Raw genomic sequence first — 27821 nt, 5'->3', positions numbered from 1 at the left:
GGTCAACTGTTTAGATGAGCGATTAAGTGACCTATTCGTGGTGAGTGTAGAAAAAAAAATTTACTAATATTGACCTAAATGATGCAGTGGATAAATTTGAAAGGTTAAAATATCGAAGACATCCTCTTATATGTTTATTTTATAATAGTTACCAATATTGATGTTATTGTTTATATGAATATACCAGGTATTTTAATAATAATATTGTTATTAGATTGAGTTATTTCATTAAATTATATAAAAAAATGAAAAAGTATAGAAATACAATATAAATTGAAAGTATTGTCCTTTAAAAATTGTTAGCTATAATTTATTATATAAGTTTTTATAGGAATGTAATTAATGCTAAAATTAGGACTTACTAAAATACATAACCCATAGAAAAGTAGTGATATTTGACTATTGATGTTAGCAACATTAATTAAAATATTTTTAAAAAATAGTCTGTTAGTTTAGTTCCACATTGAGGCCTTATAGAAGTTGAGTAATCAAATTTTTCCGGAGACTACATGTAATTTTTCCTCTCAAAAAAATATAAGTTTTTTGAAGGAGACTTCCAAAATAGTTTTACCTCTATAAGATGGCAATAATTATATCTTGGTATATCAGACAAAATAACCTGCCAAAATTTTGGCACCAAAAAAATAAAAAGTTGATTCCCCTGATTTAAAGTAATAACTGAAAGTGATACCTACATACTGCTATTTTTATTACTAGACATTTCTCTTCTTCACTCCTGCTTAGATATAAAAATGTGTGACTAGCGATAATAATAACAATACAGTGCATGATCTTCAATTATTAATAACTTCTGAAATATTCGTCGTAATGAGCAATCATTTTTTCAATTAAATTATCATCTAAATAACGTTAGTAAATTAAGTATGTTTGTTATTTTAAGTTGACACCTTTATAGAGTGTAAGTCACAAATAAAATAAAAATTATACTTAGTACATTTTTTTTATTATATTCATCTATAGTAAAGATTATTGTTCTTTAAAATAGAAATATTAAAAAACCTCTTAGATTTTTTTAATATATTTTGTTGTCTCCCTCATTTGTTATAATCATAAATATTGTTTTAAAGAATGTTTATTATTAAACAAATTATAATATTAAATATTCCACTGCTATTAAATTATTTAAGTAACGACTCTTTCAATTATTTTTATTTTCAATTAGGCCTAAAAATATATTTATATTTATTTTTAATTATATAATATACCATTAAACAATAATAAAAAAGTTGATTATAAGTAACATACAATATAATATATATTAAATATATTTTTCACATTAGTTCAAAAAACTGTGAGTGATTTTTCAAATAAATTACTTAGATCTTCCTCAGATTGTTCTCGAGGAGCTAATTTTGTGATTCTGTGTTGTGGTAAAGTTCCTTTGACTAAATTTGGTATATCATTTTTAGTATAACCAAGAGCTAACAATCCATTATCAATTTTCATGTCTTGCATGTAACCTCTAATAACATCAGCCAAAAACTTACCAGCATCAGCTTCTTTGACATTACTTATATCAGCACCCAGTAGTTTAGCTCCTTCTAAATGGCGTGATGGGCTAGCAGATGATGTAAATTCAAAAACTGCTGGACCAGACATAATGACACTTAATCCATGAGGAATAATAGGATGATCAGTCACATAGTCAGTAGCTTGATATTCTTTTACATTACCAGAGATAGGATATGAAAGAGCATGGCATAAGTGAACACCAGCATTACCAAAACCAACACCAGCCATTGTTGAAGCTAAATGCATGTTTGAACGAGCCTCAAAATCTTCAGGATCATAGACTGCTCTTTTGAAATACTTTTTAATAATATCTAATGCATAACGAGCCCACACATCAGATATAGGATTACGTCCTTGATATGCTGGTCTTAAAATTGGATTAGTTGGTCGTGGCATTCTTTCATTGTAAGGTATAGCTGTAAATGATTCTAGAGCATGACCAAATACATCAAAACCGCTAAATGCACACACTCTTTCTGGCTGACAAAGTGCATGTAGCGGATCGACTATACCTAATGTTGGCCTTAGTGCTCTATTAGCAATACCAGTTTTTGCTTTAAGTTCTTCAAAATCAAAAATAGAAACACCAGTTGTTTCACTACCTGTACCAGTAGTAGTTGGTACAGCAATTAAAGGTTTTAACGGTACAGTAACTGGTTTTCCTTTTCCAATAGGAGGATTGACATAATCCAAAAATTCAGAATTTGGATCTGAATAATATAAATTAGCTGCTTTGCATGTATCCATAACAGAACCTCCACCAACTGCAATAAATGCATCAAACTGTAAATTACGTACATACTCTGTAGCAGCTCTAAGACTTTTTTCGTTAGGCTCAACTCTGACCTTGTCATAAAGGTCATACTGAACACCATATTTTGTAAGTGAGTCAAGAACAGCTTTGACAGGTGACAAGTTAACCAGATTTGAATCAGTCATAACACATACACGTTTAGCATTCATATTAACCATATCCATACCCAATTCTTTGGTAACTCCAGGTCCATAGCGTATTGTAGAACATGCCATTTCAAAAGCATACTCTTTTTGATCAGTGTTAGTACTAAGTCTTGTGGGTAACATACCTAAAGTAGAATGAGTAGGGCATCTACAAGAAATAGAGTTTAATGTGTCCATTAAACTAATTACTCGGGACCTCATTTTTCTTTTACTAAAATTTAAAAATTATCATATAAAATTAAAAATTAATAAACGTTACATGTAGTAATACATACCTTTTGGTAACTATTTTTTTGTTATTTAGTAAACAACCCAGTCGTTCGATGTTAGTTTTTTCAATCAAAGTTCATTAGCTATAAATTTTCTTATTGTTATTACATTTTTAATATATTCATTGACGTACATAATAACGTATTTTTCTAAGATAATAATATTACCTACGTAAATAGATAACATTTTTATCATTATCAACAAGTGTGCTAATTAATCAATTGTGAACACAATGAAAAGGGGGTTACCAAAGTGTCACGAATTTTTCTTTCATTAATTGAACATCCAAATCAGGGGCTATTTTGTGTTTTCTACTACCTTACGAGGGCGCGTATCAATCAGGATTATAATAGAAGGAATGATGATTTTTTTTGTAAAACACTTATTAATGCAGAAATATTGATAGGAACGAAAAAATTAGGTATTGTACTATGGAGGAGTGAGATTACATGGGACAGTATTGTATAGAAATTAACTAATCTCGAAATTTATTACCAAGGAAAATATTTGTCAGAAAAAGTATTATTACGTATCATACTTTTATGGAATATAATATTAAGGAAAATATTTTTTTCAAAAAATGATAACTACATATTATATTTTCACGTAATATATCATGAGGGATAATATTTTCTGGGAAAGTATTTTCCCGTATTATATCATCATGGAATACATTACTTGGGGAAATGCTTTTCCGGAGGAATTATTATAAAACATTATAATATACCGTCCTAATACAATATACTACTATTAAAACTGCCATAATAGATTACAATTTAATTGATTTATATTATTTGTCTCGTGTTATATCTAAATATATGATAAATAAAGGATTTTATGATTTATTAATAAATATAGATTTGCTTGAAAAGTAGTGTTACGGCGAAACTATATAAAAATGGGCCCCCTCCGTCATAACATAATAAAGGGCGGAAAATTTTTAAATGTCTATAGGCAGAAAATATGTGAGTACGCCCCTGCTAATAACTAGTTTATTTATCTACTAAAATAGTAAGATATATACCATATTGTAACAATTTTTTTTTTAATTTAAAACACCAATGTAATATATAATAATAAATAATCCCTTTATTTTTTTGAAGATAGTAAGCTTAAAAACTGAATAATGATTAATACATAAATACATATAGACATTTTTGTTAAATAACAATAATGAAATCAAGAGAAGTTTGCACATGTACTAGAAACTAATAATTAATTAACCAGTACTAACATAGTAATGACTGGCTTTTTGTGCAAGTACAAAATCAAAACAACTAATTTTTTGTTTTAATTTTTGAAAAATAGTAAAAATAACACTCTTATAAAGGATGAATTAAAAAAAGTAATTAATAACTCATAAACAAAGAAATATATTAAATAAAAAAATACGTAAAATAATCTTCTCAAAAGTTACTATTTTAATAGAAATCGAGTGATCGCATATTAAAATAATCGCTTGTATTCATATTAAAAATCAGTGTAATCTGAAATGTAAATAAGAAAATTTGCATAAAATTTGAACTAACGAAAAATTTTTTATTGAGGTGTAATCTCATTTTTCTCTTTTAATTGTAAATTTTCGTTATCCCGTACTCTAATACATCAAATGGCCTTATCCAGTATTCTAACGAAAACGTCTTTTATTTTAGTTTTTCATTAAAACCTTATCGTATTTAAAATTATTTTTTTCTTTTGATCTATGTTACCATAATTTTTAAAATATTTTATCTAATTTACTATTATGTTCAGAAACTTTATTTGTAATCTTTGCTAGATAATTCATATATGAGTAATAATAATTATCTATTCCCGACAAAATAGACTTCATTAACAAAAGTTTGAGGGACACAACTTAATCCAATAGGCACGCGTAAAATTTAAAATGCTCTTTTTGGTTGAAAATCAAACATCGTACTTACTGTTAACTCATTGAAAACACTTTGAAATTAACACTAGATTTTAAAAACGATGACGAAATTTATTAATCTTATACAAAAGATCAGAAACAGTGTTCGGTAATTAAATCCGTTATTAATGTAAATGAATAGTAATTGAATTTTTTTTATCCTTAAATATTTTAAGATAAGAACTTATAAAACACTCTTTATAGATGAAGAAGTCAAATCAACATATTTATTGGTCAGTCGTTCAAGTATTTTTTTTTACTTTTTGTAATAATTTGAGAAGCTTTTGCATGTAGTTATTAAACTGACATTTCATCAAAAGTCTTATGATATTTTCTTACATCTATAGCTTATTGAATTAAAATATTGACCATAAATTATTTCTAAATGTTTAGCAAAAACATAATAGATTTTTAGTATTATCAACACATAAATTGATGATATTTTTATGACATAATAAAGTAATTGCTATATGGAAATTTGAGAAATTATTATAAACATCAGAACTCATAAAATGTTAAAATACAACTACACCAGAGTACAATAATAACATTCTATTCTCAACAGGCTTTACAGTTACAATAATTAAGAAGTTATGGTGGTTTCCTTAGAAATTCTGATGGTATCCTTGGACAATTAATGTTAACCAAAACTTTGAACATTTTCAGCACTGTGCTGTAACTGATTCTCATACTAACTTTTTTTACTTCTCCTAAATTTATCAAATGCATGTATTATACTAAAATACTTTGCACAAAATTTAAATTTGGAATTATTGTTGTTAGTCAAGTTTGATAGTCTTCATCTGCTTGCTGCATAAATTCATCATTAGTACGTAGAGGCGCATCAATGTCACCAATGAACCTTCTACTTTACATATGGTGCAAGAGTAGCCAGTATGATTTTTGATTTGTAAGCAATACACTTTTGCTGGACACATCAGCAATAAAAGTAATAAAATAATAAAAATAAGAATAACTGATCCCTTAATTGGTCATAGTTGGCTGAATGATGATATAAAATTGGCAGACTATCAACGTGGAATTCTATATTAATCGTATCATTATCGAAACAGAAATGTTTAGTCTTTTTAAAATTGAAAAATATCATTTCTAGACCAAAGTGATTATAGAGACTAGTTTCAACTATTCTGGTGACCGTTTTCTTAGAGGTAAATAATAATGTTCTAGCATCAATGGGTATTTTTTTTATATAATTTACATAATTTTCCTATAAGAAAAATAAGTTTAAATATAAAAAATTAATACCATGATCATTATTTATCTGATGATTTGTATAATACACATAACTGAATGAATTTAGGTTTATTAATTCATATGAAGAATAGGCTGACTATTCATCATGGTAAGTTGTACACATTAAAAAATATAGTCAAACTATATGTTTTATTTGTACAGTTAAAAAATAATTAAAAACATGTATGTTTTTGCAGCAAATAATTAGAATCAATTTTTTTTCTGGAATTTTTAAGATATTTTTTATTGTGAAAGTTTTCTAGAATCAGTTTATTATTTCCAATAAGAAATATAAAACTTTTAGATATTTAACGTTTTTATAAAATTAAAGAATGAGAAGTGTTAAAAAAAAATCTTACCTAAATAAAAATTAAAGACTTTAAGTTGTTTTTTTTTTACTAAAAAGTTAACATTTTCTCATTAGACAATATAGATAATAAAATTTAAAATGTTTGTATTTCTAAAAGGACATAATAATAGAATTCATAGGACGTACTTCATCACTGTATGTAATATATTAAAATATTGAAGAAAAAACTCTTTTTATATTAATATATTTAATTAATTGGTTAGAATTATAACACCACTAATAAACTAATCCAACAAAAAATTCATTTTTAATTTTTTTAAGAGTATATGTAAGATGTATAAACACAATCATTATAGTTAGAAATTCGACGAAATTTTAAAGGGTCTAGTATTAATCGATGATTATTTAGTAATTTCAGTTAGTTAAGTAACTTACGGTAGATTTTATAGTATATTCAAGGAGTTGAATATTCACTAATCGCCTCATATGTCGATCTGACATCTAACTCAATGATTTTTGACAATTATTGTCAAAATTGATTCGTTTAGAAATTAAAATAGTTTTAATTACATATTGAAAAATACTAAAAATCATAATCCTGTAGGACTTACAAATTCGCCATTCTATTCATGAAAATTTTCATCTATTCTGTAACCTAACCTAAAAATAGCAGCCATATTTTTTAACATTGTTTACATTATGAAATATGGTTGTGCGACAATTTAAAAAATATCATTGTTTGTTAGTCAATTTCCTTTATTTAAAGTTTATAAACCTTTTTAGACATACATATACGTCTATTGTATTTTCTACACGTATATTTGTCTATGTATACATATAATGCATGAAGTCAAGTTAGTTAATTTTATTTTTAGAATTTTTTATTAATTTGACGGTACCGATGGTTAGCGCAAAGAAATGATATGACCAATAGATGTTCAACTGATTGTAATGGTAATGTTAATTTATTTTATAGTACTAGTTAAACCTGTTTTGATTGCATAATCAATTTTTAAATAAAACTATATTTTAGATATCAAAAGATGAATTTGAAAATTGAGAAAATGTTAAGATTAATTATTGACATAAAATTACGTTTGAAAAATAATGGTAGTCATACTTTCAATTACAGTGATGATTCTATAATTAGTGACTTAAAGAAACAGTATAAAGTATTATTTTCATAAAAAATCTTTAAGGAAACTGAAGACTTATAATTATTGTTTCAAGATGATGATCTCTTCATAACTAATTTGGTAATTTTTAGAACTTATTGTGTATTTATTCAATTATTACAACATAAGTGTATTATTATTTGAATATGTGATTGAATTAGCTTAGATTTATCTAAATTATATTTAAATATTTTTTCTTGCATTTAATTTTTGGGAAATAAACTTTTTTTAAACTTAAAAAAAATTAAAAAAATGTTTAAATTTATCATTTATTAACTGTTGACTGTTAATTTATCGACATTTATCTTACTCTACTAAACTTAACTTAAGTTAATTACTTTCATTAAAGTTTCCATCTTTGCTAATTTTAGCAGCTTTGATGCAAATCTGAGAAGGTATTAATTTTACTATGATGTGTTTATTTTTGTATCTGTTACCACTTTTTCTCAGCTCTCACCAAACCCATTTTTTTCAATGATATGTCAAAAGATCACAAATTGTATCTAATTAAAGGCATTACCTTCAAAAATTGAAAACATTTCCCCTGTTTTCCGAAAATGGAGAAAATCTCAAAAAAAATATTACAATTTTAAAAATTGTATAAGTATTTGCTTTTACGGCTGATTAAATGCTATTGCAACCTTCCCCCTATGAATATGTTTTAACTTTAATATTCCTGATCTGGTGTTAGTTTTTGTTTTCAGAGAAAGTAGGTGGCAACCTCAATTAGCAATCTAATCTCAAACTCAGTAGACATCAAAAATTATAATTTATTAATAGAAAAAAGTGATTATTTGTCATAAACTGTCAAAGCTATTTTCTTAAGTTATCTTGAAAGGTTCTTGCTCTATAGATGTACACAATTATTTTTAATAGTAAATTAAATTATCTAAAATTAAATTTATTTTTGAGATGTTCAAAAAAAAATTTAGAAACACACCACTATCATACTACATGATTATGTACCAAATATTATTATAAGATTTTTTTTTCTTATGAAAAATTAGACTGCAATGAAACACTGAATTTTGAAAGGTACTTAAAGAATTGGTTTACTAAAGCAGTAAAATTGTTTCTTAAGCGTCCATTAAAAACTTTTGATACATTGCAGTAGAATATGATTAAAAAAAAAAAAAATAATTTCCTGATTGCGTTGGTGCAGTAGATGAGAAACATGTTCGAATTGAATGCCCCACTAAGAAGAGAAGTACCTATACTTTAATTTCATACTTTTATATCTAACGTTAATTATCTTTAAAAATAATTTGTATGTTGTTATTAAGGGAGGAAATATAATTAAAGGGTACAAAGAAAATTTTATTATTTGCTAATCATTAGTCTTCAACGATATTGTTAGTTCAATATCGATATCGCCGAATTTTTTCATTTTTCTCACAATATCAATTATTTTTAAAATATCGTAATAATCAAAAAAAAAAATTGTTAATAATAAAAAAAATGTTTGAATTTTGGTCACTTAGTTATAATATATGTATTATTTGATATTAGTCCAAAAACAGTTCATGATAATCTTGTTAATATTTTTTGTATTTAAATATATTATGAAATATAGAATTGAGATAAGACAAAAAATGATATTTATTGATACAAAAGTTTATTTTATGAATAGGTTTTTTTATGACAGTGTTTTTATTCTTATTTTTAACAAAACACAAAGTAATGTATGAGGAAAATTAGAGAAAGAAATTTTAAAATTAGTAGATATACAGGAACAACAGATATTAACAAGTGGTTGCTGTAACTTGTTAATATCTGAAAAATAAAATGTAATTATTAAGAAAAAAGAATCCCTATTAGATGATAGCGTTGAAGGTGATAATGTTTTATTCTGTAAAAGTTAAAATTTTCTTTTTGAATAGAAGAAAATTTGTTTTCAGTTATGACAAAGCAATAAAAAAATATAAACAGTACTTATAATCTTTTTATTATTACTATTATTTAAAACCAAAATACTTAATTATTATAATTATTTCCACTGTTCTGTAATAGTTATTATTTATCAAGAATAAATATAAAATACTGTGTGTGAACTGGAACAAAAATTTTGAGTAAATACTCCAGTTAATTTAATTTTAAATTAACCTTGAAATAATATATCAATTTGCTTTAAAAAACAGTAAAAATGATTTGAGTCTAGTTTCCTCTAATTTATGTTTATTTGCATTTTCTGGAATTATAAAATGTAGAAAAGTTACAGAATACATTATTCATTTAATAATTTAATTAATACTAATATAATTATTAATAGTTATTGGCTATAAAAAAATTAACATATGGTATATAAATATATTTATAAATCAACAGTTTTTATTATCATTTTAATATTTTATTTGATAAGCTAAATAAGTGCAATTATTTTAACTAAAATAATTTTAAAAAGTGATATTTTTATACGAAATATGAATTTTTTAAGAAGATTTAAAAGTAAATATGTTTCCATGGATTTCAATATGATTATTTTTATCGGATTAAAATACGTTAAACGTAAATTTTGTTTTCAGGAGGAACATACAAGTGCTTACGGAAAATAATTCCATGCTTAAGCAAACCCAAAGGTATAGAAACATTGTATTTTTAAGATTTTATTGTTTTAATCCCCAAATGCTAGCACCCATCTTTTTGGATTTCATATAGTTGTCAGTTCTTGGTTTATAGTCCATTTATTACGTGTTAAGATCTCAACTTTTTAGGGGATGTTATTTGGAAAACAGGTTTGATACTGTCTCATGGATATCCTAGTATAATCTCTTTTAGTATCGTACAGTGTTCTACGGTGTCACTATCCATAGTCTATATACCTAGGTTGTAGAGTCTTAGTGCTGTAGCTGAAGCATGAGCTTTAACCTCCAGGTGTAAAGGAGTTATTTCAATTAGTTCTTAACTTAAAGGACAGTTTTTCTTGTATGCCGAAACAATACAATTCTGAAGGTCATTAATGGCCCTTTCAGTACTTTTTGTTCCGACTCTAGTCTAAATTGTAGGTTTTCCAGGTCATAAGAAAGATCTACCCAGTCATTATCCCTGATTTGTTATTTTAGGGTTCCTATAATACTTCATTTAAACTCTGTTTTTTTCAAAGTAAAGCTTATGCGCCAATGATTTGAAAGAGAAGGCTCAGGGAATAATTTTTACCTTTTATCTTCTGGATCAACTCCTTTTTTTGCAAACTTAAAGAACAATGACTTCTTGGTTGTTCCTGATTTTAAAAGTAGACTCGTTATCTCTATTCAGTATATTGAAGTCTGTAGTTATAACTAGATACATTTGTGCCTCCATCTTTAGTTGATGTTACTGCTCCCTTATATAGTATGGTGAGCATTTGCATCCATACCAAGGATAAGTTCTAACTTTTTTTTATTACAATAATTAAGTAGCGCTATTAGGTCCTTGCCTGGATCTAAGTACTCAAATACTAGCTATACTGAGGCTACTATAATTGTTCATCACTTAATGTTACCACAATAGTCTAACATATGTTGTTAAGAAAGGTTTTTATTTTATCATTAACCAAAATACAAGATCTTAATATGTTAACCACATAACTATTCGTAAGGGTGTTGTATGCCTCTCAATGAGGGTCTTTGGCATACACTATTGCTCCCTTTATTGTGATGTAAATTTATCTGCGTGAATTGTATTCATAAATAATTACAATCAGACTTACTATGATAATTATTTAATTAATTAATTATATTTATATAATGGAAATGGTGAAATCTTCATTGTCTGAAACCGGCGAATTTACAATGAGCAGTAAAGACTTTCTAACATTACCTGGTACCTAACCTCTTAATGTAATAACCACTCGTCTTTTGGATCTGTTGTTGAAGACGAGGTGGTTGTTACATTAAGAGGTTGAACAGATCCAAATCAACAATCCATTATTATAACTTCTGACTCAAAAATAAATTTAGTAGATCAAAATGGTATGCATATGTCCAATGGCCATCTAGATCAGAGACCGAACAATCTAAATTGCCAAACAGACAACATACCTCAAGAAAATGAAAATTTAGATAACAAGATAGAAATGAAAACATCCCCTGATGGTTTGTATTAGAGATATTTCGAGTAGTAGTATTAATGTTTATAGATTTCGTCAATTACTGCACATGCACTCAGACCTTTAGATCAAATATGCGCATCTCCTCCTATCATATTATTTTAATTTGGTTTTTTCATATAAATGTTTCCACCAAAGTATTCTTGCTATTTTTAAACACCTAAGACTATAGGGCCTGTCTCTCTAGCAAAATTTAGTATCTCTTTGGGTTTTAGGTTTTTGATATCTTCTTTTTCAAGAAAAGATTTTTCCAAATGTTTAGATCTTAATGTGGCCATGGTATCTGTCACGTTATTATAATGCTAATTCATTATCTCCCTCTCATATTAGACCCGTCTGCATTCTATTCTCTTATCACAAGACGAATATTATTTAGTGAACAGTGTAATGTGCCCTACATTCCAGCACAATACCTTATAGTAAACATTCACCATTCAATTAATTTGATCAGCTGTTCAGTAGTGAGTTATAATTATTAAGTGAGTTAAATCAACCTCTTGATTTAACAATAAACTCATTAGATCAAAATGGTATGCAAATGTCCAATGGCCTTCTAGATGAGACTCCGAACAATCTAAATAGCCAAACAGACAACAATCCTCAAGAAAATGAAAATTTAGATATTATGAAAGAAATGAAAACATCCCCTGATGGTACGTATTAGATATGATCCAAATAGTAGTTTTAGTTGTTATAGATTTGGACAAGTACTGTCTATGCACTCAGACTTTTAGGTAAAATATGCACATCTCTTCCTATCAAATTATGTTAATTCGGTTTCTTTACATAAATGTGTTCTACCCAAGTATTGTTGAACACCTAAATGAATTGTATTATATTGTCATATATATCAGAGAATCTGATGCTAACATTTATATAGACACTTAAAACCTTCCATTCCTTATTCAGCATTGTCCCAAGATTTTTTTTTTTGTTGACATTTTCATTTAGCCACTTAAGAGATATCTCTTGGGCTGTACTGATCTTAAGTGCTATCTTTTGGTTAATTACTCTGTGATAAGTGAGCAACATTTTCACTAGGTATGGCTGAGTTAGGGGGTCTGTTCACTGCTAGGAAGCATATATGCCCAGGCCTACTGGTCCCAATCTACCAAAGACATGACCAGCTAAAAGCAGTGGTACATATGGCCATCTTCATTGAGTTAACTTGCCCCTTTGGTTGTTAAGATTAAAATTTTCACATATACCGCTGTAGGAAATACTGTATTTAGTTTTTGATATCTTCTTTTTTTACGGAAAATGTTTACCTGATGGTAAACATTCACCATTCAATTCATTGGATCAGCTGTTCAGTAGTGAGTTATAATCATTAAGTTAGAGTGGTATTTTATGGTAAAAATAATAAATAGATACAATCAGACTTTTTATGATAATTATTTAATTAATTAATTATATTTATATAGTGGAAATGGTGAAAGCTCCATTGTCTGAAACCGGCGAATTTACAATGAGCAGTAAAGACTTACCCGGCATCCAACCTCTTGATGTTACAATAAACTCATTAGATCAAAATGGTATGCAAATGTCCAATGGCCTTCTAGATGAGACTCCGAACAATCTAAATAGCCAAACAGACAACAATCCTCAAGAAAATGAAAATTTATATATTATGAAGGAAATGAAAACATCCCCTGATGGTACGTATTAGATATGATCCAAATAGTAGTTTTAGTTGTTATAGAGTTGGGCAAGAACTGCACATGCATTCAGACCTATAAGTCAAATGTGCCACAACTACAGAAATTATATTAATTTTGTTTCTTCACATAAATGTTTCCAACAAAGTATTGTTGTTATTGTTGAATACCTAAGACTATTTATAAGACGTCCTACTAGGATACCACCTATATATATATATAATCAAAGAGTCCTGTCTCAACAAAATTAAGTAACTCTTTGGGTTTTCGATATCTTCTTTTTTGGGAAAAGATTTTTCCAAATGTTTAGACCTTAATGTGGCCAGGGTATCACATTCACACATAAAGTGAAAAATTCTGCTACTCCCATTGTGCAATGATGTTTAATAAGTAGATGACCATGTCATTATATATTATTTATGTAATATTTAGTTTTGTAATTCCATATTTTTATAATTTTATTTACATAAAAAAAGCTAGTATTTTTAAGTTTCATGACTCTTATTTAGGGGACAAATCTGAATTTGAAGATGTTTTAGATAATAACACATTGAATTCCAATAAACTGCTGAGTAAAGGTGATGGTACAAAAGTATGTGATTTAAAACAAGAAACTTTTGATATCGAAAACAACAATGATTTAAATGTGGTAAGGAGATAGTGTAGTAGAAGGGTTTTTAATATTAATATTGTTTTTACATATTACTCTTAATATTTATAATGATTTACTATGCACAATGTCAGTAGAGCATGCCCAATGACCTGTGGTGTTTGCAAAAAGTATGTTTTAGATTAATATTAGAGAGATATTATTCCTATTGTAGTAGATGAATCATTAACTTTATTAGATAAAATTACGCATACAATATACATTATATAACATGTATACAGATATAACACTTTTCCCCTTTTATATTACATTCTATATAATTACAATACAATAATAATAATTATACAAAAAAGAACACAATTTAACATTATATAAATTCATCAAACCCATATTGGTATAGTTTTTTAATAGCTATTTAATTTTTTTATATTAATCAAATAGTGATTGTTACTGTTGACGGTGTACTATTATAAGTTTTTATAAATCATAATATTTTTTCTTTCATAAATAGTATTTTTTTACTGTTTGAACACCCCTTTTTGCTTGTGAACCCTCTCATAAGGGTTAATTATCTTTGACCATTTAGATGTTACTACCTCTTTTGGTACGTTACATTTTGAGTTTGTGTGTATATTTTACACCCTTATACTGGTTTTTCAATATCGTGACAATATTTCTCTATCAAAGTGCTCCTCTTGCCTCCATTTTCATTCTTACAATACTATAATGATTTTTATTTAATAGTTTTAGTACTTTTTCTTTTAGACATTCTGGTATTATTTTTTTACTCTAATTAATTTTTCATTTGAAAATCATATTTCCATTTTTCTAACTATCCTTTCCAACCAATTTTTAATATTTTTTTGGTTTATTGAAGGTACTTAAAGTTCAGTAATTATAGTTGGACTAAAGATTTTTTTTAAATGTATTTAAGCCTGAACATATTGCAAATGTATTTCCATTATTTTTTATTTTTTTATAGAACATACTATAGATAAAGCTTCACTTTGTAATTATGAGTAGTTTTTTTACTGCTGGGTGGTAGTGTACTAGATGAAAAAAATATAGGTCTTTATTTTTTATTATATAATTGTACTAAGATTGTAGAAACTCATATTATCTTTTGAATAATTAATCTAATCCTTTTTTACACATTTATTCATCCAATGCTCAAATTAAAATCTCATCCAAATTCCAAAATACATTTTATTTTAATATATTATCATTATTATTTTATTCAGTGGTGCGTACTAATTTTATAACTTTCTTTTAATCTATTTAATTTGGACATAATATTTCAACCATGATCTTCTTCCTAACAATGGACAAATACTTTTTGTACTGTCCAATAAATTCAATTTTTTATACATCATCAAGAGTATTATATTAGCTCACATTTACAGATATTGTTCCAATTAAATGTGTTTTTATTATGATTGCCATTTTTATAATGATATTGTTTACGTATATTAAACTAATTAAGAGGTTTTACTTCAATAAATCTTTCTGTCATTTCCCAGCATATGGCTATTTGGCAAGCACTTGTAAAATTAAATTTACCTTCTTTTAGTAGAATTTCCCTCAATTTGCATTTTCTGATAGGAGAAAGCCCAACATCTTTAATACAGAGTACATAATATGCTCGATGAAGTTAAAAGTTAACTTACCCATAAATATGCCAGAACAAAATATAATTATTTTACAAATATAAATATAATTTTTCAGTAATAATAAAAAAAAACTATTAGTGCGATTTTTACACCGAATATTTATTATATAATAATTTTGAACTTAGGTATCAGAAATTGAATTTGTAAGTGCTATATTACAAAATGTTTTGAAACGTACACTCAAATTTAAAGATAACATCGCACAGCCGACTAAACAAAATGAGGAAATTGATTTTGAAAACGTATCTTCTTCTTTAGAACCAAATAAAAATGATAACAAGAAACGCCGCAAAAGACGTACTGCAAAATTAAAAAAAAAAAATGTCTACAATTGCAATATTGGTGATAGTCATTCCATCTAATCACTGTGCCTTAAATATTATACAGTTTTACTATCATTGTTAAAAAAAAATATTTTTTATTGACTGTATAATAAAAATACATTAATAACATCTTTACTTGTTTTAATATGAATATTGACTGTTTATAGTTAACTATTGAAGTTGAAATAAATATAATTATTATTTATAGTATTAATTTAAAAAAATTCTCTGCGTCATCACATAATTAAATTTACCCTTTGGTAAACATAAGCATAATATATTGAATGTTAATCAATGTAAGACTTCACCTTCAATATAGAATTGTTCTTTGAGATCCATTAACTGCTGTCTCTAAATCTACCATTGAGCGTGCAAAAAAGAAAATTAATCGTCTATGTACTTTTAGATTTAACATTTTATGTCCCATATGATTATACTTTTGTCCTTTTGGTACTTGGTATCCCAAATTTAGCTAATCGAAGATATACTATTAATTTTAGTTTTCTTTCTGGTCTTCTTCAAGGCAATGTATATTCCCCTGAATTATTATCCCTCATTAATTTGAAAACGGCTATGAATCACTCGTTTCTCATTTTCTTTCTTTATTCCTCACTATTGAACATCAAAATTGCTTAATTCTCCTAAAATCCGGTTGATGCGTGCTGCTAATGCTGACACCATTTTTTCATTATAACTCAAAAATTTTAATTATTTTATTCTCAGTATATGCATATTTGTACTATTGGTATAATTTATAAATACTATTTTTATTGTAATATGCACTATATTCAATTTTTTTAATTGATATTTTTCCGTTTAAATATATAATAATAATAAGTAGAACTGATAAATTAAGATAATTACCAATTTTATACTGAAAATTTTAATCTATAGTTTTTAAAATTCAAACTGCACTTGTAGCTTTTAGAGTTATGATTTGCATTGAAAAAAATGATAGAAAAACATAATAAATTGTAAAAGATTTTTAATTACCTCAATAAAAACAAAAAAAAATCTTTTATGCTGACTTTTATAAGTCATATTTTTTTATGACCCATTATAAATTTTTTAGAACTAAGGTAATGAAATACTACGTACTTATATTTTTAAATATAGATTAAATATTTACAAACTAAAATTTTGTTCAGAAACATTAGAATCAAATAAATGCTAGATTTAAATTATTAAAATTACGTGATTGAGGAGAAATAGAATATCGATTAGTAAAAGCAGTATCTTTAAAAGAATTAACAATACCTAAAGATATTTTTAATAAGAGTTTAAGTTAAATTTTACTTATGTTGTTTATTTAAAAAAAAATAAGAAATCTATATTTTAATATATTTATATTTCATGAACTTAATTTATTTTGATGAGAATAAAATGATATTTTTCTCTCTAAAATATGGTATTTAATAATACTTATAAAAATTATACAAGTAGAACAACAGCACATAAAAGCTTATATCTTATTTGGAATCAAGATTTACATTTACAATGACGTCAAATTTGAAACATACTACTAATTAGTATTTACTTTAATAGCAGTACATTATATCTACATTTTTAACATTTTTCACAAGAGACAAAAATTGATAATATATTTTTGACAATTATTTTTAAACGATGTTTTTGTTCAAAAATAATAATAAATTTATATTCAAAAAATATTTGTTTAGATAAAATTCCGATTGCATTCATGTCAAGACATATGATTAAATCACACTTGATACTCTAAAAGATGATTGAGTTTGAGTTAACTGTACACTACCAATTTCATCAATTTTAAATAATTCTTAAATCTGAACTGCTTTTATCATATAAATATAATATTAAGGAAACAATCCAATTGAGGATGTAAATATATTACCTTATTTAATTATTTTGTATCAATTTTATGCTGTACTTAAATGTTCAATATTTTGTATTTAACTTATTATCTTACATTTTTACAATGAATGAATAACATGAAGGTTTTAATTATTATTACATAATCAACTAGCTTATTTAATATGATCTAAAAGCTGTTATTGACCAGTAATTTTCTTAATTATATCATTATATAATAAATAAACTGGATATTTATGTAATAATAGTAAGTAGTTTTTGAATATGAAAATTTATTTAGAATATTAGTCTAAACATTTTTAGAATTTTGTTTATTTTTTAATTTTTATAAGAATAATTTCTAATTATTTTATTTCTTTTAGATTGAAGGGACATTTTAATTGATTACCCCAAAGCATTTATTGAGTTATGAAGGACACATGTGAAGTACTGAAAGTTCTGATTAATTACTAATTTATTTATATAAGAAAAAAATGATAATGTTTATAAATTGTTAAAGCTATTTTCTTGTCATCTTGAAAAGTTCTTGCTATATAGACGAGCACAATAATTTTTAATAGTACAGTAAATTATTTAAAATTAAAAAAAATTAAATTTATTTTTGAGATGTCCAAAAAAAAAATGTTTCTTAAGCGTCCAGTAAAAACTTTTGATACATTGCAGTGGGAAATTGTTAAGAAAAAAAAAACAATATCCTGAATGCGTTGGTGAAGTAGATGGGAAACATGTTCGGATTGAATGTCCCACTAAGAAGATTAAGATCTATACTTTAATTACAAAAATTTTATTTAACATTAAACCGAGAAGATAATTTTGAATAGTATTTACTTATCGTGCATGATTTGATAGATACCTATAAAAATATATATATAATCTTTTGAAATGCATAGTAACTTAGATATAATTACTATTGATAAATATATTTAACTTTAATTATCTAGAAAAATAGTTTTTATATTGATATTAAAGGTATAACCAAACTAATATTATTTGCTAATCATTAGTCTTCAACGATATTGATAGTTCAATTCGATATCGATTATTATATTGTACTTGTTTCTGTTTTTGGAGCCAACGATTTCAAATTATTAATATAGATTCTTTCGGAAGAGATAGCGGCTGTAATATATTTTAAAAACTCAGCATTCGGTAAAAAGCTCTACGCGAATCAAATGTATTTCCTATTTAAAAAAGTATTACTTAAAGACGAGAATGTAATTGTTGGTGATGAAGCTTTTTGCTATAAACAAATATTTGTTGAGGTCTTTTCCAGTAAATTCGTTAAATGACAGAAGGAGGATTTTTAATTATCGTCTATGCAGAGTTGGGTAAAATTTTGAATGCTCATTTCGAATCCTTCCAAAATAAATGGATGACATTCCATACATTTATTTTGGTTTCTCCAGATTTTGCAAAGTCAGCATGTGTTCCACACAATTTTGTGTGTTGCAGAAATATAATTCCGAAGATACCCCAAACTGTAAAATGGAAGATTTTGATGAAAAATAGAAGATGTCATCAGAAGAAAAAGAAGTTCGAAAATTCTTGTTAGATATTTTAACTCAGTAGGACATTCATTATGTTGGCAAAATTAAGTTATAGTTTAAGTATATCTATTAAATTTCTATACTAGCACAATTTGCACAAAATTTCGACGTTTTAAAGAATAAAATTATTTAAAGAAAATTATAGTTAAATTTTTTCTTACTTTGGTTTGTTCTTTTTGACTCCACATATTTGTAAAAAAATATGTAGTTATTTTGTACCAGCTAACATATTTTGCAATTTTATCGCGATACTCTTTAGATTTTTAAAAATAAACCGATTAAATGTCATATTTACAAATAATTATCATTATTATTTTAATTATTAAAAAACGGTAGCACAGTAGGGTCCCCAAAAAGTATTTAAAATACTACTTATATACTTTCATTTGAACGTATTTGAAATATTAGCTTCGATACGAAGCTGAGAAGGTATTGGTTTTACTATGATGTGTTTTTTTTTGTGTCTGTTACCCTTTACTTGCCCACAAGGAGGTATTCAAAATTATAACTATTTCAACTTAACTTTTGAAAGTGTTCCGGAAACTCTGACACTTTTATATATATCTTAAACTAATGCTTATGTAACATACATTATTTTGAAAAAAAATATAATAAATCTAATGGTTTTAGTAGAAAAAAACCCAGCACAGTGAGAACGTGGCATAGTTGGGTCTAGTATAGATTTAATCTGACAGTGATTAAAATCACTATCATAAGAAACGCTTCGATGCAAATCTGTAGATAGTGTTTAATTTGAAGAAATTGGTGGATAATTACAAAAGCAACATCAACTTCTATTAAAATAAAATACAAAACCCATANAGCAACATCATCTTCTTTTTTGGCAAACACCAATTTTCCTTAATTATATCCAGATTAGTAATTTTTTTCCTTATATATTATATAATTTTTATAATTAATTGTTTTCAAATTATTATTGATTTTTAATATGTTAAAAGTAATAATTTTTAACCTAATTGTTTTTGTCCTTTAAAGTGAAAGTTAATAATAATAAAAAAAAAAATGAATTTATTACCATAACTTTTAGCTCAATTTGCAATTTTAAAATTGACATCATTAAATAGAAAAAATGGTTTTGTTAAGATTGATATGCAATCAGGAAATTTTATAAATTACTATTTACAGTAAATTTTTTATTTCATCTATTAAATTCAGGTGAAACTAAGTCATTTTTTTTTTTAGATTTATGATTTATATAGCAACATGTTACGAAAAAATTTGGAATGTTATAGACTGGTAGTAGCACACACAAATAGAGTTAAAAAATTGATAAATTTTAACATAAAATTATATAATATCAAATTTAATTCAACAATATACTTTAAAAATATTAGAAATGAATAATTTTAATTGTTTGTATGGATAAAGCTGGTTAAGCTACTTGTTATTTGATTAAGGATTTTTTTTTTAATTTTTGAGGGTAATATCTTCAGCTAAATACGAATTGTAATCATTTGACGTATCGTTTAAAAAAGTAGGATAAGTAGGGTTGGAAAAATAAATCGCGGCCTCAAAAAAAACGCATAGTAAAATAATATTAACATGAATAAAAAAATTCTTCTCACGAGGGGAGACTATAGAGATAGGATCCTTTATATTTATTGAAGTTATTGAATCTTAATGAGATAAAAATGAAATAATTAAAAAATTTTTTCTAACTCAAAAAAAATGCAATATATTAATTGCCACAGGCGGATACGAATCTCGTACCCTTAACGATTCGGCAACTGTTCGTCGCTTTCGTTACATGATAAAATTAGTAATTTAAGCTAAGCAAAGTTTAAATTTATTTTTTCGACTTTAAAAAAGCAATAAAGTTTAAATAAGTTTAATTTCTTATGTCTTATGAACTTTATTATCTCCAAGAAGAAAATGAATATTTCGAATTTTTTTTTTTCATAGTATATAATATAAGCTTTCATTAAAGATTAAATAAAACTGTGAATATTTCCGTAAAATTTTCAAAAAAAGTTGGAATAGTTAGTTTTTGTAAAAAATTGCTATTTTAAATCCTCCCCTGCGAGTAGAATAAGTTTCAATATAAAAAAATATTATTTTGTTTTTGTTAATATTTCATTAAGTTTTGGTAGTTTTAAATACAAAAAACATCACGATAGGACCTGATTTTTTTTGCAAATATTACATTTTTTGTTTAATTTCGGTGTCAATTTACTCATAGACTATAAGTTGTCGGGACAAATTTTTTTTTCATTTTATAGTACATAAAATAAGCTTTAATTTGATATATATTTAAAGGACGTAGTATTTCCGGAACATTTTCAATAATTAAGTTGAAAAAGTTTGTTTTTGTAAAAAGTTGCTATTTTAAATCCCCCCCAGTGAGCAGGTTGTGTTAGATTTTCAAAAAAATGATATCAAATGAAAGAAAAATATCTAAGCTTTTAGTATAAAAAAAAATTATGTTGATTTTTGAAAAAGTTATGGACATTTTTAGAAAAAAAGTGAAAAAAATGACAAAATTTACCGATTTTTAAATTTGTAATTTTTTTAGAGACTTTCGGTAGCCATTTTTACCATGAAGACAAAATAAAGTCCGAAATGTTTTTTCTATAATAAATTACAATACACTAGCTTTAATTTAAGATATATATAAAAGTGTCAGTCTTTCCGGAACACTTTCAAAAGTTAAGTTGGAAAAGTAAATTTGTTGTGAAAAAGTTGTCATTTTAAATCCCCTCCTGTGGACAGGTAAAAGGTCAGATTTATAAAAAAAATATACCATATAATAGGTAAAGAAATTAAGCATCTGAAAAAAACAAATTATATAGATTTTGTCATTTTTTTAAAAAAATTATGGCAGTTTTAAGTAAAAAAAATTGAAAGTATTTCGAAAATTAGCGATTTTTAAATTTGTAATTTTTTTGGAGGTTTCCCCTATTTACGGGGAACGTGGGAAATTTTTAAAATTTTGAGGTAATGTCTTCCACTAGATACGGTTTGTGATCTTTTGACGTATCGTTGAAAGAAATCGGTTCGGTGAGATCTGAGAAAAAGTAGTCACAAAAAAAAAAAAAAACACATTATAGTAAAATCAATACCTTCTCAGCTTCGCATCGAAGCTAAAAATAACTACTTAATAAAATGATACATGAAGTCATCAAGAATTTTTTTCTTTTAATGGTATATTTAAGTGGACTAAAAGGGCTAAGACCCTCTCGTTGGCTGTACTACACCAACATTTTGGTTAAAAAATTACAAAATTATTCATTATATTTAATCTTCCTGTACCACTTTTACTAAAATCTGGAGTAGCAAAAATAGCGATTTAATAGAAATATCTTAGTGAGGGAGCAATAGTTCCAGAGAGGTGCTTGGGTTAAATATTAGGACAGGTCCAGTTATAATTATTACAATTTGGACATTTAGAATCAGGCTTTAACCTTTCTAAGGGCATTTTGATAACTATTTTTCTTTTTGAGTAATTTATTAGTTCAATATATTTGAAATCAAACATTAAAATATATTATAGTGTAATATACTGAATATATTTACTGGTGAGGACAAAAATTACCTAGTAAAAATCCGCCCCTTCTAGAGGCCTTCTCTGATTCTGGGAAAATATAATAAAAAGTTTATAGGTATCAAATATTTTCTCAAAAACTTATTTTATCCTATTGTTTTTAAATGTTAACAAACAGGTTATAGGAATTTACGGGTAAAACTGTCATGTCCCATTCATACATTATGAAATTTTTTATTTATTAGTAAGATTTAGTTTTTAATTCACTTACAGCAGAATGTATAATTAATAACTCATACAATTTTTTTTGGTGTTAAAATTTTTATTTGTCATGGCATAACATTTACAACTATGTAAAAAAAATTCATCTCATTGCATTTTTATACAAATAAATAACAATATTTGTGTACAGTGTACTTAAGTTAGCTGCACAACAGTATCATAAAAATTACATTTAATGCAAGTAATCTAATAAGTAATAACAACTGTCATTCGATATGACAAAAGGCGCATAGCGTGAAGTGTGTTAAAAAATTATAATTTACACACATTATTAATAACATTATAAAATTCGAAAAATAAAAAGTAACAATTTTTAAGTACAATAAACAATTATTACAATAACATTTAACAACACATTGTTCTTAAAAATAATTAACTTTAAATAAGTAAAAAGCATTCTATTATATGAATTTATTAAATGAATAAGAATAGAAAGTGAATTATGACCAATAATATTACCATTATAATCCAAGATATGCTATTTTCGGATTGTCAACAATAATCTAAGTATATAAGAAGCATTTATCAAATAAGTTATAAGTAATAAGCATAAAAATATGAAAATTTAAAAAGTAGCTTATTACTAAAAGAAAACATTTTAACAATTATATAAAAATTAACATTGTAAATTGAAAAAGTATATATAACAAACAAGTTATTAGTTTAGGCCAAAAGTATGATAAATATATAATTGTGTATTATAAACATATAAACCTATTATATTGAATCTAATAATACTTAGTAGTTAATACTAGGTGGTTATTTACACAAATCACAATGCAAATTGTAAGAAATTCGAGATAATATTAGAATAGAACACAAAATAAGTTAGCGAAAAAACAGTCTATTTCAAATTTATGCAACAACATTTTACTTCAATGAAAATAATTTTACCCTTATACAGAATTCTCAAATTTTTCAATTGTAATAATAATTATAATAAGAAGGTATCAATATAATTCTATATGTTTTATTATAACAATAAAAAGAGTAATCAGTAGTTAAAAATAGATTAATGTCAACTGTAAATTGATAACAATCTATTGAAATTAAGTAAAATGCATTTAAAAAGGGAATGAGATAATGTAGGAATGAAAAATTAGTTACCCTAAATATAATTTTTTTTTTTTTAAATTACAATTTTCTAAAAAGCACTTAATAATATATTCATAACAAAATCATTAAAAAAAAAAATTAGGACGGTGTACAATTTTTTTCTCACTAGTGGTATATCATCATTATGTATTTAATAATAATTCTAAAAACAATGATTTATTCTAAATAATTTAAAGAGCATTAATTACCAAGAGTGTTAAGTTAATTGCAATTAATTTAAATATTGTCGGTATCAATAAAAATGGAAAGTCCGACTGGCTATACTTTCATTCTAATTTTACACAAATTTCAAAAGGAACAAGATATTAAGAGATCAACATTTTTTTTGTTTTTTATCAAACATAACATTTTAAAATAAATTATATATTTTGATAAGTCAACATTAACAAAGCAATTTTATACTTCTTTAAAAAATCATTTAACATTTTTCTAGAAAAACTGACACAGTAACTAAATTTTCATTATTATTTACTTAAATGTGTTTCAATTGAAACGAACATGTAAATATTATTTGATCTTTTTCAACAAAATAAAAATAAAATCAGTCTTTACCTAAAGCATGAGCCAGTTATCAACATGCCATTTGTTCAATACCGTTCCTTTATATATTGTTATAAATATCATACATGTATCTCTTGTTCTTCACATTTTCCAATAGTTGTGTAGTGTATTTTACGTGACGAAGTATTAAAATCAGTTTTGAAATGTTTTAAAACATATCTGAAAACATATAACACTGCACCCAAAAATGCAAATACTGCACAAAAAATAAATAATATCACTAATTTGTGTCCATCGTGGTTACCATGAAGTATTGTGGAATGAATATATTCTGGACATTTATTACCATAATCAATATAGAAATTTGGTATATTTTTAAAAACTTCTTGATTGCATTTAATTGTTTCATTGTTACGAACGTTTACATGAGTAGTTTGTAACCATTTGTACAAAATTTCAATATTACATCCACATGAAAAAGGATTATTTGATAAATCAATGGCTAGATTTTGGTTATTACTATGAATGAGATCTAAAGTTGATAACTGGCTTTCTGAGAGTTTTTGTATGTGGTTATTTTCTAAACCTAAGAATCTTATATGAGGCAAACAGTTAATGAAAAAATCTATACCAGTTAATTGATTATTGCTAAGATGTAAATCAAGTAAGGAAGATAAAGGACAAAATACTTGAGGTTCCAAGATAATACTAATATCATTTTGTTCTAAATGAAGTTTTGCTAGTTGACTTAAGTTGCTATTTAAAAATACTTCATATAAATCTTGTGAAATGTTGTATTTATTTGTGTTGGCAAATGCATCAATCATATGAAGTTCTAGTAGGTTTTCAAAATTTGAAAAAACCCTAAAAATTAAAAGAATACATAAAATTTTTAAAAGTTTTCAATTTTTTATATATATATAGCTGGGTAAAAGGAATAAGGCCAAAAATCAATGATATGTTTATCTATTTTGGAACTATTCCTGTGACCTACTCCCCGTTTATATTTTTTAATTTGAATAAAAGCTATTAGTTGTATTGTTATTTTAAATAGTAAATAAATTAACTATACTACAAAAGTAATAAATTAAGTTTCACATCATTAATTGACTAAGTAATAAAAATTATCAAATTATTAAGATTATAAATAAAATAATTAAATGTAAAACTTGCCTTGGGTGTAAACCAATCCCATTTAATTCAATTTTGTTATGGTTGAGTATAAGACGTTCTACTGAAGATACATGGTGAAAACTCTTTCCTTTAATACTTTGTATGCTGTTATTAGACATATCTAGAAATTTTAGTTTTGGAATACTATTGTTCATACCAAAAATGTTGGATGGTAGGTCTTCCAAAAAGTTCCCAGTAAATATTAACACCTTCAAAAAAGAAATGTCTTTGTAATGTTTCATAAAACATAAAGAGAATAGTTATAAAATTACCTCAATTTCACTAGGTAAATTTTTAAATACATCCAAACTCTCTTTAGTAGACAATAATGTATTTGTACAATTGACAGCATATAATTCTTGCCGATCATATGTTGTTTTACCACAGTAACAATGATTAAGTACTGGTTTATTACATCTGATTAACTCGGACATCACCGCAGAAAAATTAAGCAGTAACAAAAAAATTGTCTTCTTCATTTTCGTAAATTTGTATTTAGTCAATGCCATTTAGTACTAAGAATAAAAAAATGGTATTTAATATTACGTCAATATAATAGTCAGAAAAAAACAATTAAGATTAATGAATGTAAAATAAAAAATCAGCAGTACTACATACAAACTTAAATGGATATTATCCGTAAATCGACGGGTCAATGTAATTACGACTACTAGCTACTACAGTCTTGAATTTTATTAAGATGCATGCAAGATAAGGTGCGTATAACAGTAACTAAACTTGGTAGATCAAAACAAAAAACGGTGTGCAACTGTTCAATTTTTATCGAACAAACGACGACCTAAATACACAAACACTACTAGCACTGCTGTAGTAATAGAAGCAGCTGTACGTGAGACGTGGGTCGAGGTAAAATTATATTATTATATTCTTTTAGACTGTATTTTTGAGGTTATTTAATAAAAGGTCATGGAGGTTGACATCCGCCATATTGTTTTAAATACCGCACTTGTTTAAATTTTGTTGTAATAGTTAAAATACAATAAAAATAATTAATCTTATAAAACAACTGGTAGTATATTTCAAAATATAACTATTTTAACTAACTATTCATTTGTTCGAAAATGTATAAAATGCATAGTGAAAATGTCAATATTATATAAGTAGGTATAATTCGAGGATTTAAAATTTAAGATTCTGTAATGTTGATTTTTTAAGTCCCGTTCTCAAAATAATTTAAAAAGTAGGGTACTAAAAATTAAATTTATTTTCAAGGTGCTTATAAATTCTAAATTATATATATATATATATTTAATAAAAACATTTTGTTTAATATACTGTAACCAAAATATTATAAAGTTATTAGAATATAGATATTAATAAGATTTTATTATGTATTAACGTATACAGTAGATTAGTTTTAACATATAAGTATACTTAATTAAAAAGAGTTATTTATAGCAATAACGAGAAATTGTATACTTTTAAATGAAAAACTGTTAAGAAGCAATCAGACTTGGATGGTAGAATAACTTTAACGAAATTATGTAATAATTATTTAACTTTTTTATGCCAAGTAACTTATAAGTAATTAGATTACATTTACTTAGTAATTTTTATTTATTAACACGTAACTAAAAAAAAGTGATACACCGGTTTTGTTACTTTAGAATAACATTTATTTCATGTGAATGAAATCGCCACCATTAAAAGTTAATTAACAAAAAATATCTTAATTTGCAGAATGCTCATGAAAGTGACAAAGTAATCAATTATGTCAATTTAAAGTTACAAGGGAGGTTTTTAAAAATATTTTCGTATAAATGTTATTCTCTTAATTTTTCTCAGATTAGGTGCGTATATACAAGAGTTAAGCTAAGGAAAATTACTTTTTTTTTATATAAATATAGTAATAAGAGTTATATAATGATACAAGTATTTTTTGATAGATAGATTTTTTGATGTTCAGTCAGTAAAAAATACAAACTAAATGACAAAATAAATATACTGAGCAAAATGTTTGACTACCTATAGTTAGATTAAGAATGATGGTAATTTTCATCAGATTAAGGGTCAACAGTTTAATTTTAAATACATACATTTAAAATTTAACTTTTTTTGATACCAACATCATAATT

General features: G+C 25.4%; 3 protein-coding genes across 15 annotated transcripts; 1 reads left to right on the top strand and 2 right to left on the bottom strand.

Moving 5' to 3' along the window:
- Positions 1–1251: 1251 nt before the first annotated feature.
- LOC126902441 (hydroxyacid-oxoacid transhydrogenase, mitochondrial) lies at positions 1252–2936 on the bottom strand. Its single transcript, XM_050679717.1, has 2 exons — positions 2769–2936; positions 1252–2704 (listed from the first exon to the last, which is right to left on the bottom strand). The coding sequence occupies exon 2, from the start codon at positions 2692–2694 to the stop codon at positions 1303–1305; it is 1392 nt and encodes a 463-aa protein (XP_050535674.1). The 5' UTR covers positions 2695–2704; positions 2769–2936; the 3' UTR covers positions 1252–1302.
- A 2887-nt stretch (positions 2937–5823) lies between these two features.
- LOC126902443 (putative uncharacterized protein DDB_G0286901) lies at positions 5824–18140 on the top strand. Of its 10 annotated transcripts, XM_050679725.1 has the most exons (9): positions 5824–5841; positions 7112–7190; positions 7270–7492; positions 9934–9987; positions 11350–11481; positions 12017–12148; positions 12920–13153; positions 13663–13802; positions 15559–15966. In XM_050679725.1, the coding sequence occupies exons 5-9, from the start codon at positions 11361–11363 to the stop codon at positions 15793–15795; spliced, it is 864 nt and encodes a 287-aa protein (XP_050535682.1). In that variant the 5' UTR covers positions 5824–5841; positions 7112–7190; positions 7270–7492; positions 9934–9987; positions 11350–11360; the 3' UTR covers positions 15796–15966. The 10 variants fall into 10 exon arrangements, with proteins under 10 accessions (XP_050535682.1, XP_050535683.1, XP_050535681.1 ...); XM_050679726.1 differs by lacking the exon at positions 5824–5841 and having other exon boundaries at positions 6955–7190; positions 11347–11481; XM_050679724.1 differs by lacking the exon at positions 5824–5841 and having other exon boundaries at positions 6956–7190.
- Positions 18141–22960: 4820 nt separating this feature from the next.
- Positions 22961–26601, bottom strand: LOC126902442 (phospholipase A2 inhibitor). 4 transcript variants are annotated; one of them, XR_007703216.1, is made up of 5 exons: positions 26344–26600; positions 25998–26240; positions 25726–25934; positions 24604–25416; positions 22961–23438 (listed from the first exon to the last, which is right to left on the bottom strand). XR_007703216.1 is itself a non-coding variant. In XM_050679720.1 (5 exons), the coding sequence occupies exons 2-5, from the start codon at positions 26232–26234 to the stop codon at positions 24761–24763; spliced, it is 1017 nt and encodes a 338-aa protein (XP_050535677.1). In that variant the 5' UTR covers positions 26235–26240; positions 26344–26601; the 3' UTR covers positions 24365–24760. The 4 variants fall into 4 exon arrangements, 3 of the variants coding, with proteins under 3 accessions (XP_050535677.1, XP_050535675.1, XP_050535676.1); XM_050679720.1 differs by lacking the exon at positions 22961–23438 and having other exon boundaries at positions 24365–24771; positions 24857–25416; positions 26344–26601; XM_050679718.1 differs by lacking the exon at positions 22961–23438 and having other exon boundaries at positions 24365–25416.
- Between the last annotated feature and the right edge of the window lie 1220 nt (positions 26602–27821).

The sequence above is a fragment of the Daktulosphaira vitifoliae genome, unplaced genomic scaffold, assembly GCF_025091365.1.
Source record: "Daktulosphaira vitifoliae isolate Bord-2020 unplaced genomic scaffold, ASM2509136v1 Scaffold_3, whole genome shotgun sequence".
Classification (NCBI taxonomy): Eukaryota; Metazoa; Arthropoda; class Insecta; order Hemiptera; family Phylloxeridae; genus Daktulosphaira; species Daktulosphaira vitifoliae.
The sequence above is the reverse complement of the archived record's forward strand: the minus strand, read 5'-3'. Positions and strand labels throughout refer to the sequence as shown.